Source organism: Tauraco erythrolophus, chromosome 19 (genome assembly GCF_009769465.1).
Source record: "Tauraco erythrolophus isolate bTauEry1 chromosome 19, bTauEry1.pri, whole genome shotgun sequence".
Lineage (NCBI taxonomy): Eukaryota > Metazoa > Chordata > Aves > Musophagiformes > Musophagidae > Tauraco > Tauraco erythrolophus.
In genome coordinates, this window is record NC_141483.1 from 5,511,547 (window position 1) to 5,523,616 (window position 12,070).

Below are 12,070 nucleotides of genomic sequence, written 5' to 3' on the forward strand. Positions count from 1 at the left end.
ATGGCGGGAATCCTGGAGTCGCTGGAGTCATGCCTGGAGGAGCACATCCCGCCCGAGGAGCTCGCCGAAGTGAAGCGGATCCTGTACGGGGGCGAGGCGAGGTGCGCGGTAGGACGAGGCGTGCGTAGCCCGGGAGTGAGGGGGAAGGAGGTGCAGGACGGGTGATTCTGTGGCACAGGGCTGGGCTGAAGCGAAAAAGAAGCGTGGGTCCTGTGTGTCGTTCTTGTGGCGCTGCGGTGAGGGTGGGCTGTGGTGAGGTAACTGGGGTGGTTTGGAGGTAATCCAGGTTTGGGAAGGAGTGTGGTGGAGAGGTGGTATGGAAAGGTGGCTGACTGGAATGAGAGACCTGAGGGGGTCAGTTATGAGGGGGAGCGTGTTGTGACTTCGGGTGAGGGAGCGGGGATCTAACATGAGGTAAAATGTTTATAATCTGAGGGTGACAGATGGAAGTTTGTATGTATGTGCTCCTTGATTTCTGTACAAAGGTGATAGTGCCTGGAAATCACAATTACGGAGGAAGATACTGGGAGTTTGCTGCCGTGGAGGAGAGCAGTGAGATTTGCCCATGACCTGGCTACTGCCTGACTGTTCCCTTGTCCGATAGTTGCGTGTAGGGGCACGGGAGCTTGGGTGTCACTGCAGGGGTGAACAGTATTTGTGATCCTTTTGATCCATTGCATTCAGAGCAGAAAAGGAGAAAGAACATCTCATCTTGAAATGTCTTTGTTTCCTGTTCAATCCAGAAAACTTAATTTGCCAGCTGCTGCTCTATCAGCAGCTCAGGAAAGAGATTTTGAGCTACAGGGCTATGGATTTGGAGCTGCTCCAGAGCAACTGAGAAGGCCACGTATTGTTCGAGTAGGACTGGTACAAAATAAAATTCCGCTTCCCACAGACACGGCCGTGGCAGTCCAGGTACACAAACTGAGATCTGGGCCGTTAGTGCGTAATTCCTCTTCTACTGGATTGACAACATACATCAGTTGTTGATGTGAGAAAGTCTGTCATGAATGTCTGCTGATTGGCAATGTAGGACCCTTCACTATCTCAATACTACATACTGTAAGAAATTTGAATGACACGTTCGGTTAATTATTGTTTCTCACAAACATCTTGTGTTTACCTAGTGAATTTCCCAACCTGTTTGCAGTTTTTCCAAAGCTAAATATTTAGGCACTGATTTTGTACACGAAAATCCTTTGCCTCTAAAATGAAACAGAAAATCATTTACCCAAAATCAAGAGATGACAACCCATGGAAACCACAGGTGCCGTTCTTGTTTTAATTGTGAAATGTTCCATTATAGGAAAATCCATTAAACACAGGTTAATAAAGCTGTATTCATTGTTCTTTGTACAGCAGTAAACAAAATCTTACACAAGGTGACCATCATCCCTTAACATCTTGGACCCAAAAGCACTGAGGTGACATATATAGAAATAGCCTCCTAAAAGTAGCTTTAAAGAAGTGAAAGAAAACACCACATTTATAAAATCGCCTGGAGTAGTAGTTTTGTACAGTGACAGAACAGAGCATTTCTGAAGTAATTTATTTTGGAAAGGTTACCTGTCACAGATGCAAGTAATTAATTCAGTATATGGATCAAGTTTGTGGGTTCTTTGTAGCATCTGTTAAAAAGACTACCACTTACATTAATGATTTTACCTTATAAATAACTAGTTAACTTTCTGTAAATCAATGTACAGTTATTGAGTTCGTAGGTTACTGTTGACTTGTCTTGCATCTTTTTTTATTGACACCTGAAAGTATCAATGCTACACCTATGCGTATCTTTAAGTAGACTACTCAAGAAAAAAGTACTTTGAAACAATGTTTTCTGATCAGTTAATAAATGCTTTGATTTTTTTTTTCTTGGTAATAATCTACTTAGCTCTTAGAACAGAGAGATTTAAAAAATTAGTTCGAAGTTAACTTCTAGAGGGTGTCCAAGATGCACATATGTGAGCAGGATTCAGAGATAACTAAGGACATGCACTGCCCTTACCTCATATTTTAGGATTCCGAATACTTGACTTGACATTGTTCTGTAGGTTGCTTACAATAAGTAGCAAAATTTTAATTTTGCTGATTCTGTTAAGATTTTTAGCCATTTACAAGCCAATCAACAATTAGTTGCCATATGTTTAAATGTTGTAAATACAGAATTAGAATTCCATTGGATTGCTTTCTCTATTTTCAGCATCTAAATGCTTTTTAAAAAATCTATATCTAACTCTGTCTATTATCAGTGCTCAGAAGTAATAACTTCTTGAGTTATTCTCCCTGAAAGCAATGGGGCTAAATATAGAACAAGATAAATTTAACGTGAACAAAGCTTGTAAAACCAGGCTGTAAATATACAAGTAAGTTAGAATGTACAGCTTTTTTATAGTGTGACCCTTCTTGCAATCAGGTGGCTGCACTGCACAGACGAATTGAGGAGATTGTGGAAGTAGCTGCAATGTGTGGGGTCAACATAGTTTGCTTCCAGGAAGCTTGGAGTGAGTATTTGCTGTGATTCCTTCTAGGTTGTTGGAGGTCAAGTTTGTTCTCTTTTAACAAGTATCCTGTACTAGAAGTATGTCTTGTAAGTAAATAGCAGAGATGTTCCAAGATACCAAAGCTGACTTTACAAATTTGCTTTCTAAACAGAAAAACAAAGAGTTTTAGTTAGCAGAAGTGTATGGAAGATGTATATGGAATCTGTTGTATTGAGGCCTGGTGTATGGGACCTTGACAGGCTGGAGAGATGGGCCTGTGAGAACCTAGTGAAGTTCAACAAGGCCAAGTGCAAGGTCCTGCACGTGGGTTGGGGCAATCCCCAAGCACAAGTACAGGCTGGGCGGAGAATGGATTGAGAGCAGCCCTGAGGAAAAGGACTTGGGAGTCCTGGTGGATGAGAAGCTCAACATGAGCCGGCAATGTGCACTGGCAGCCCTGAAAGCCAACTGTATCCTGGGCTGTATCAAAAGGAGCGTGGCCAGCAGGTCGAGGGAAGTGATTCTGCCCCTCTACTCAGCTCTTGTGAGACCCCACCTGGAATACTGTGTTCAGCTCTGGAGTCCCCAACACAAGAAGGACATGGAGCTACTAGAACGAGTCCAGAGGAGGGCCATGAAGATGATCAGAGGGCTGGAGCACCTCTGCTATGAAGACAGGCTGAGAGAGTTGGGGCTGTTCAGCCTGGAGAAGAGAAGGCTCCGGGGTGATCTTATAGCAGCTTTCCAGTACCTAAAGGAGGCCTGCACGAAAGCTGGAGAGGGACTTTTTACAAGGGTGTGTAGTGATGGGACAAGGGGCAATGGATTTAAGCTGAAAGAGGGCAGATTTAGGTTAGATATAAGAAAGAAATTCTTTACATTGAGGGCGGTGAGATACTGGAACAGGTTGCCCAGAGAAGTTGTGGATGCCCTATCCCTGGAGGTGTTCAAGGCCAGCTTGGATGAGGCTTTGGGCAACCTGGTGTAGTGGAGGATTTCCCTGCCCATGGCAGGGGGGTTGGAACTAGATGATCTTTGAGGTGCCTTCCAACCCTAACCATTCTATGATTCTATGATTCTATGCTGCAACAGTGATATTGTAGGTGTGCTCCTTCTTCATGTCGTCCTTTGTGTTGCTTTCTTCTTTTTTTTTGTCCTCCTAAAACGTTGAGTTTTTCCAAGCAGATATTAAAATTTCAAAAATCTAATTTTAATTAAAATGGAGTCTTTGAGGTTTAATAGAAGCAAAAACCAAAATGAGTTGTGAAAACAGGTTCTTCACAGAAAGCATACAGTAGTGACTGGAGCGTATTTTGTGTTCTTACCTCTGGTAAGACTTCGCTGAGTGCATTCATACACTTCTGCTTTGCTCTGTATGGGCCCAAAACTCCTTGCCCTTGCTAAAAGTATTTTTAAAGGAAAACAGTTGAATCCTGAATTCTTAAGTGTTTAAATTTTTATCTGTGTTCATGCAAACAGTGTGTATTTCTTGAGTGACATGAACACTTTTGTAAATTTTGTCTTGCATTGGTGTTTTCCAGCCATGCCCTTTGCTTTTTGTACAAGAGAGAAGCTTCCTTGGACTGAGTTTGCAGAGTCGGCAGAGGATGGGCCAACAACAAAATTCTGTCAAGAGGTAAAAAACCAACCGAGCAAAAAAACCCTCAACATCCAGCCTCCAACCTCAGTCTGTAACTGCCACTGATTAGCATGAATTGCTTCTTTATGTACCAGTCTTGTACCACTGAGAAAACTGAAATAATCAAAACCAAATTTTCACCTTGCTTGAAAAATATTATGATAGTGAGTGAAGTAGAAATGGACAACAACTGCACTCAATATTTGTTTTTTAAACTACTTTGCATTCTTAGACTTACCTTTTACCATGGAAGGCGTATGATACTGCCCATTTAACTGAATTTCTTGAATTTTACAAGGGAGGAACAATTCTTCATACAAATATTTTTGATTTCCATTTAAAAGATTATTCTTGCCTAGAGCAGTTGAGGGTTAAACAATGCTTATGTGAACGTGTGAGGAGAAGAACAGCTAGCCTTTTCTGAACAGGGAACACTTTCACACAAATCTTTTGCATCTCCCTCTGAAATGACAGGAAATGTAGGGGCCTTTTTATGAATCCGAGGAGATTTATTGTTGTCTGACCCTTATTTTTCAAGAGACTGTTGGTTGCAAGGGTGGCAGAGTTTATTTTTGTTTTCTGACAACTTTTTTTTAATAAGGAATTTCAATTATTTTCTTTCACAAGTGATTGAAACAACAGAAGACTGTTTTGATGTCAAATTTGCCCAGATGTGCACTGACCTATTAAGCTTTTGTAGACAGTATGATATTTCTAGTCTCATCTAGGGCAAGTGTGTGTTGCTTCTTGCTATGGAATTAATGCCACTGTGGAAGTTTGGAGAAATAAAAGGAGGAGAAGTGATTTGAAGGAAAAGACAAATGTGCTAGTAAACCAGCAGTCAGAAGTAGCTATAGTTCTCACTCACACCTATATTGTTTAACATTTATAGTTAACATGTAATGCTATTGTACATTTCCCACCCACTTTTTTTCTTTTTTTTTTTTTTTTTTAAATAGCTGTTTTGAGCCAGCCAGGGTGTCTTTCATTCATGAAAGGATGGGATGAGATCTATTTTCTCCTGTATCTGTGGATAGATAGAAGTTGGCTTTGTAGTTTGACCGTCGCTGTTAGGATGCTTTTTTCCTGGTAGTACTTTGCATTTCTGGTTGAAAAGCTCTCTGTGCTGTATCCATCTTTGATAAAAAACTGTGGTGATGTGGACATGCCAGTGCGGGTTAAGGGTTAAGTATTAGTCCTTGATAGCAGCCAGAGTAATGTACCCAATGAACATTTTTTTTAATCCTTCTTTATGAACAAAAAATAATTACTGCAGGCTTGTGTATAATGGAATAATTGTGTTCATTTGTATAGCTGGCAAAGAAATACAATATGGTTGTGGTATCTCCAATCCTGGAGCGAGATGAAATACATGGCGGAACTCTATGGAATGCTGCAGTGGTCATTTCTAATTCTGGAGCTGTCCTTGGCAAAAGTAGGAAAAATCACATTCCAAGGATTGGAGATTTCAATGAGGTAAGATGTAGTATTTTGATTATCAAGCTAGTCTTAATTTGCCACTCTTGTTCATGTCAACATGTGTTGTATCAGAGTCATATTGGCAGGAAAAGTAATGTATTTCTAGAAAACGTGGCTCATTAAGTGCCAAATCAGTTTTTCTCAGGTGAAATTATATTAAGTTAATTTATCAAGAGAGTAGAGTGATGACTGTTAAAGGACAAATAACATTGAATCTTTGCCATGTTCTCTTCCTTTTCTTTCCTGATTGAAACGGCAAAAGTATCGAGGATCTTTAAAAGAAAATTCTGTAAGTCAGAGCTTTGTTATATTGTGCATGGTTGGCTCAGAGTTTTTGCATGTATGCATGTTGAGCTTATTTTAATTGGGAAGGCAATTGTTTCGTGATTCAGGTGTGAGCATTATTTGTGGTCTCGATCTCTGTTTCTCTGTGAGATTGCCTTGCAAAGGGAAGTTCTTTTGCTTATGTTTCTTTGAGCAGACTCCCTTAATTCATTACTCTTCAGACCAAATAGCTGGTTACAGCATCTTCTGTTTGCTAATCACCTTACTTCCACTGAAGCCCCCAGCAGTTTTTTAGGCTATCCCCCAGAATCGGCTTCAGAAACTGAGCTGCCAGTAACGGTAATGTCAGAAAAAAAGTGGTAAATCTGAAATGTGTTTATTCATCCATAGAATTGCCACCGGCAGAAAAATCAGGACTAAAAATTAACCAAAGTCTAAAAATACATTGTCTTACCTAACTAAATCTCTCCTTGTTAACTAAAGTGAGTTAAAGTGTGGTTGCTTTCCCCATTCTTGGTTTGTTCCTTGTGTAATCAAACAAAAAATAAATTTCCATTGCTCGTGCTAAAAGGTGATGTCTTTCAGTTTTCCAGGCAGTGTTTTGTGGAGCATCAACAGATTCCGAGAAGCTTCTTGTTTCCAGCTATGAAACTGTAATGAAAGGCACCTAAAAAAAGAAAATATTTTTACTTTTCCATGTGAAGTATAAATAGAATTTCATAGAGAGTTTTGCATAATTCCTAAAAGGAGTTAGTTCTTACAATTCTAAATGCCCGAATTACCACAAAACAATCTATTTATATCTTGCAGGTATACAATAATGATTTGACATTTCTTGTTGTAGCTACTTCATAGAAGCAAGTAGCGTTTACCCAAAACAGTGCTGTCTTTTTAGCTAGTTTTGTTAGCAAAGCATTAAGTCCACTCTTCTGAGCTGAGCATTTCTGATAGAGGAACTTAAACCACCAAGACTACAGGGAAGGATTATGCTTATCTCTGTTAATGTTGTTTTCTTTATCAACAAAGTTAACTCCCAAGGAGGGGTTGAATTTGAAATTATTTTTTGCGGATTGTCTTTGTAGAGCAGATAGAGAAATGAGCCTTGTTAAAATCGTCCTTGTTGAATCTGTGAGAACTAAATGGAAAGGGGAAAGAGATTGGTCTGTAACCTGTTCAGCCATGGGTGGGAGGGCATATAAGTAAACTAAAATCAATCCTTCTTGAGACATCACGGTTTGTTGCTGTGGAGATGGTTGTGACCTCTGGTGAGGAATAAAGAAATAAGAACTGATGAATTCCCTGAAGCAACAGCATTCTTGTTTTTCTTCTCCTATTGTAATAAAAGAAAACTGAGAATAGAAGAAAAAATGGAATTATATTCAATCAGTGGATTGTTTTGGAAAAGGATTGTGTGAGTGCCCACCATGTAGTGTGCTCTCTACAGACATGAAAGGAGATAAAATCAGTGCCCAAGGTACTGTGCAATTTCATGAGTCCTGATAATGAATAAGAAACATGAGATGTCCCTTTTACTGGCCGTACTGAACCTCTAGTCCTTCTTGGGTTCAGCAGATGATCCCCTGGTGTCTATCATGCCATTCTCCTGCACTTAGATGAGGGCCTAGTTTCTTCCCCAGCTGTAACTGGGCTTGCTTTAGGCCTGATGTGGTTCTGCTTCCTTCGAGACCAATGGCAGTGGTTGTTAGAATGGACAGATAGTTTCAATAAAGAAGGAATTACTTTACAACACACTTTTCTTACATGATAAGAGACGCCCCGTTGGGTCAGGCTGGTGGATTATGTACCTTGCTTTTCTGTCTCTGAGGTTGTCACAAAAAGGTGCTGTTAGGAATAAGTCTTTGCACTTTGGTACTCCCTCGATATCCACAGTCATTGTATTAGGGATGTTGAGTGGCATGTTCCTATCTGCTGCGTTTCTTATCTGTGGATCTTTTATCAATGGTTTTGTCTAATCCCTTCTGAACCTGGTGATAATACCTGATTTCACAAAGAAGCATATTTCAGAAGTGCGCTGCCTGCTGCATGAAAATAAGTTGCTCTGATTGAAAACAGATGTAAGAGTGGAATTTCAGTGCATACCCACTACTGCTGCTGCTTTGGAATTTCTGTATTCATCTTACCCACTGCCTTTGTGATTTTGTAAATCTTATTCATTTTATCACCCTCAGCCTTCCATCTGCAGATCCAAGAGCCTTTTTAGCTGTTTCTCTCAGGGCAGTTGCTCCATCCCTTTCATCATTTCAATTGCCTTTGCTTATTCCATCTCTAATGTATCTTTATTGAGATGCAGACACTAGAATCGTCCAGAGTACTCAAGCCACGGGCACATAGAATTCTTACAAACCAGCAAAATGGTGGTTTGTGTTATGTTTTAGTACCTTTCCTGCAGATGTCTAACATTTTCTTGGGTTTTTGACTACCACTGAGCACTAAGCAGGCAATGGTCAGTGACTCCACACATACCCTTTTCTTGTATCTGGGAAGAACCATTTCTGTACATTTCATTTAGAATATCTCTGTGAATGTTTACTTCTCTTGATGGCTGTTAGTACTGCCCGGGCCTTCTCTTCACCAGTGCCTTTTACAGGAACCAGTTTATTTCTAACTGTTTAGAAATGTTTGATATGATAAGATAGAAGTTTGCAGCATATGGTAAATGGAATCTTTTAAGCCAGCAGCTGGCATCAGTTTCTTTATGGAGTGTTCTCTAGATTTGTCCTGTGATTTTGCTGGTGGTAGTTCCAAGCCTTCTGTTTGTTTGGAGCAATAGGCAGGTAAGAAATTTATATAACCAATCTTAGCTATACACTGATATTTCCTTATAGCGTTCATAAAATTACTGCATGTCATTATGTAACAGGTGAATGTAAAGGAATTCCATGTGCTTTAAACAGTGTTCGTCATCTCTTTCTTTAATCAGCATCAGTGGATCGTGATGACTTGGGAAGATTTTCTTATGTGGTGGAAGTACTAAGAGAGGTGCCTAAAGTTTGGTGATTTGTGGATGTCTTTTTAGCTTCTACAGAAGCTTCTAGCATAAATAGAAGTGTTTATGCCAAAGTCAGGCTGCTTAAGGTGTAGAATGAGTGAAGGGAAACAGAAAGGGGCTTGAATTTGAGTTCAGCATCCTAAGACAGCCACTTTTTGCCCTATGCCCATTACAGTGCAGCTATGTACTAAATGAAAGGTGTTGTCCTTGCTCGTGGTCTAATGACTTGAAGCTGGTAATCAGAAATTGGGATGTATCAAAGCCGTGTTGAACGTATTTCTTTTCTCTTTTTAAGAAGTCTACCTTTGTGGTTTTTTGTTTGTTTGTAGTCTACTTACTATATGGAAGGAAATACAGGACACCCAGTGTTTCAGACACAGTTTGGAATAATTGCTGTGAATATCTGCTATGGTCGCCATCACCCTCTGAACTGGCTCATGTTCAGTATGAATGGAGCAGAGATCATCTTTAACCCTTCAGCCACTATTGGAACACTCAGGTAAAATATAAACTGATTTAGGCCATTGCATGCTTTGTGGATTAACTGAACCTCTGAGGCCCTTACTGGGGCCTCTGGAGCACCTTGCTGTGGTATTGCCTCCTTGTTTTGCCTTCAGGAAGACATCTGCATTCTTCTCCATCTGGAGTCCTTTGTCTCTGAGACAGAGTTAACCAGCATCCAGCTGGTGTTCTGAACTAATGAGAGTTTATTTAGATTATCTATGTAATATTTTTGATTTATGACAGGCAGTAGTAATTTACATTCAGGCTTAGCTTGCCAGCTTGAATCGTTCGCCTATGAGCCAATGAGTATGGTATCAAATTGCAGTTTTCAGAGCCAAGCTGAGAAACCCTTTTCTCAGAAACACTTTTTGCTTTAACTGCTGGAAATTTTGTGATTATCAGGCCTCTTGAACCAGACTGAACCAGTGTAAACTGTTTTGTTTGAGATTAATCTTCTGCAGATTGACATTAATTGCAGCCTAATGACTTGATTTCCTAAATGAAAAAAGAAAACCAGCTCAGTGAGCTAAGAAAATACACTTCTTAGCTAGTCCATAATGATTAATTTGTGGGTTAGATCTTGAGTATTCTTTACTTCTATATTATCAGCATCAGTCACGTTTCAACATAACAACCTTTGAATGTGCCATGTTTCCAAAGCACTGTCTGACACAGGCTGTGTATTGCTTAGGATACTATAATGTGATGCAAAATAACTGCATTTCTTCGGGGCCCGGAGGGTCTTTCTGTAGGTAGAAACCTTGTAGAAATGGTTTCAATAGTTCTTTATACTACTGTTCTTGACAAAATCCCCATGCCTTCCTTTCATTCTCATTGTAGTCTGTTATTTGATTTCCCCAATCCCCTCACTTTACCTGTTTAATGTAAATTTGGAGTTTTTCTATCCTGTAACAAGGTCCAAGAATATTAATCCAGTTTTTGTTGCTGACCAGCTAGACAATTCTGAGGATGATGAACATTCATAATAGGGTAGAAATGGTGAAAAACAGATTAGAGGCATAAAATTTTCATACCCACAGCCAGTTATGATGCAGAGAATCCCGTATTTACAAACCTGGAGAGTAGAACTGTAGGTTAGATGTAGTATTCTGTTATTCAAACTGCATTTAATAGTTTTTGGTATAAAAGGTAGTTTAGGTTGGGTAATGTTGAAAAATATCCTTTGAAAAAGAGTGGAATGAATATGCAGTGCTTTTGGGGCATTTGTGTCACTATTGGAATAATAATTGTGATGTTTGTCCACTTATAGCCCATTAACAGGAGAGCAATCAGAAATTACTCTGTTGTCATACAGCACTTCATTGGTGCTCAGGGTGCTTCAGGCTATCTTAAGTATTGGCTTTCACTTGATTGTTCCTCAGCATATAATTTTCATTGCAGAAAGAGGGCTCCTGAGGCTTGTGTAAAAACTCTCTCTGGGGTCGGTTCTTGGCTATAACCTTTTTTTCCCTTTTCGCTTCTTCTGTGAAATTGTACTTTGCTGTAGCTTTTCAATAAAATCTCTTTTTCTAAGAGGAGCTGACTGCCAGATTCAAAGCAATTGAGAAAAGAGGCGATAAACCAAGTGCTTTCACTCAGTCCAGCGACCATGTCTTGAGATTCTTGAGTCTGACTGGGAGATTAAGGAGTCAGATGCTTTCAGCCTGGTCTTGGTACTCAGAATCAGGCAGGTACATGCTGTCACAGGGGTGTACATATTTGTATCACCTTTGGTTTAGCGTTCTTGAGTACTTCCAGGCTTCCTATTAACTAGTCTGATCCCTGTGTATCAAACTATTTAATGAAAAGAAGACTATTTAAGTTTTAAACTTTAGTCGGAATTGAAATCACCTTTGGAAAAGAAGTGGAAGCTTCTAAAAGAGAAGAAATTTTTTATTCCTTATTTCTTGGTTTTATGTAAATTCAGTGACTGGAAAAAGAAAAATTAAAGAAAATTAATAATTTAAAAAAAAATAAATAAAAAATAAAAATAAAGAAAATTAGTGGGAAGTTACTGGGATGCTTTTGTTAAACATGCTTTCCTTTTCATCATCCCACTATGGCAAAATCACTTACTGGAAAGTGCTATGAAAACTGTGGTTGAAATAACAGAAGTAGGAAATTTTGGTGGAAATGGATTTTTCTTTTCCTTTCATTTTTTTATTATACCCCTAATTAATTTTTTTTCATGCACTGCTGTGAAAGCCTCTCCTGGACCATTTAGGGAAAAAAAGGAGGCACCTTGTGTGAATCTGTTACAGCTTTGCTGCAGAATGATCTTTGGTATATTGAGAGTTAATGGAATGTGAAAGCACATGTGAAAATCCTTTGCGTGATTTGAAAAGTAAACTGTTTTACACTTTAATTGCTTTGAAAATCCTGAGATGTGTTAATTATTTTTTTCTTTTTTTGCCATAGCAAAAGCATGTTTACTAGATTATCAGATAGAATTGTTTATACCTGTATTTGAGCAGAAAATAGAATTGTTTATACCTGCATTTGAGCAGAAAATAACTATAGTACTTGGCTGTATCTGTGGGGAGATTTTGATTGTAAGTCTTAGTAGCTAACTTAGGCTTTTTTGACAGAAAACGTACAGTCTGAGACATTCATAATCTAAATTTAGCTCTGAAGTAGACAAGTAGTGAATACCTGCCTCCTCTTTTGTGTGTT

The 12,070-nt window shown here is 39.2% G+C and overlaps 1 protein-coding gene across 2 annotated transcripts in view; it reads left to right on the forward strand.

Annotated features, from left to right (window-relative positions):
* Positions 1-12,070, forward strand: part of UPB1 (beta-ureidopropionase 1) — an 18,217-nt gene continuing 6,147 nt past the window's right edge. Inside the window, exons 1-6 of one of the 2 annotated variants that reach the window (XM_086623231.1) lie at positions 1-101; positions 744-915; positions 2,393-2,501; positions 4,022-4,116; positions 5,434-5,595; positions 9,223-9,392. In XM_086623231.1, the coding sequence (XP_086479357.1) occupies positions 1-101; positions 744-915; positions 2,393-2,501; positions 4,022-4,116; positions 5,434-5,595; positions 9,223-9,392 (809 nt within the window). The remainder of the gene's footprint in view (positions 102-743; positions 916-2,392; positions 2,502-4,021; positions 4,117-5,433; positions 5,596-9,222; positions 9,393-12,070) is intronic. The other variant, XM_009982065.2, reaches the window with a different exon arrangement.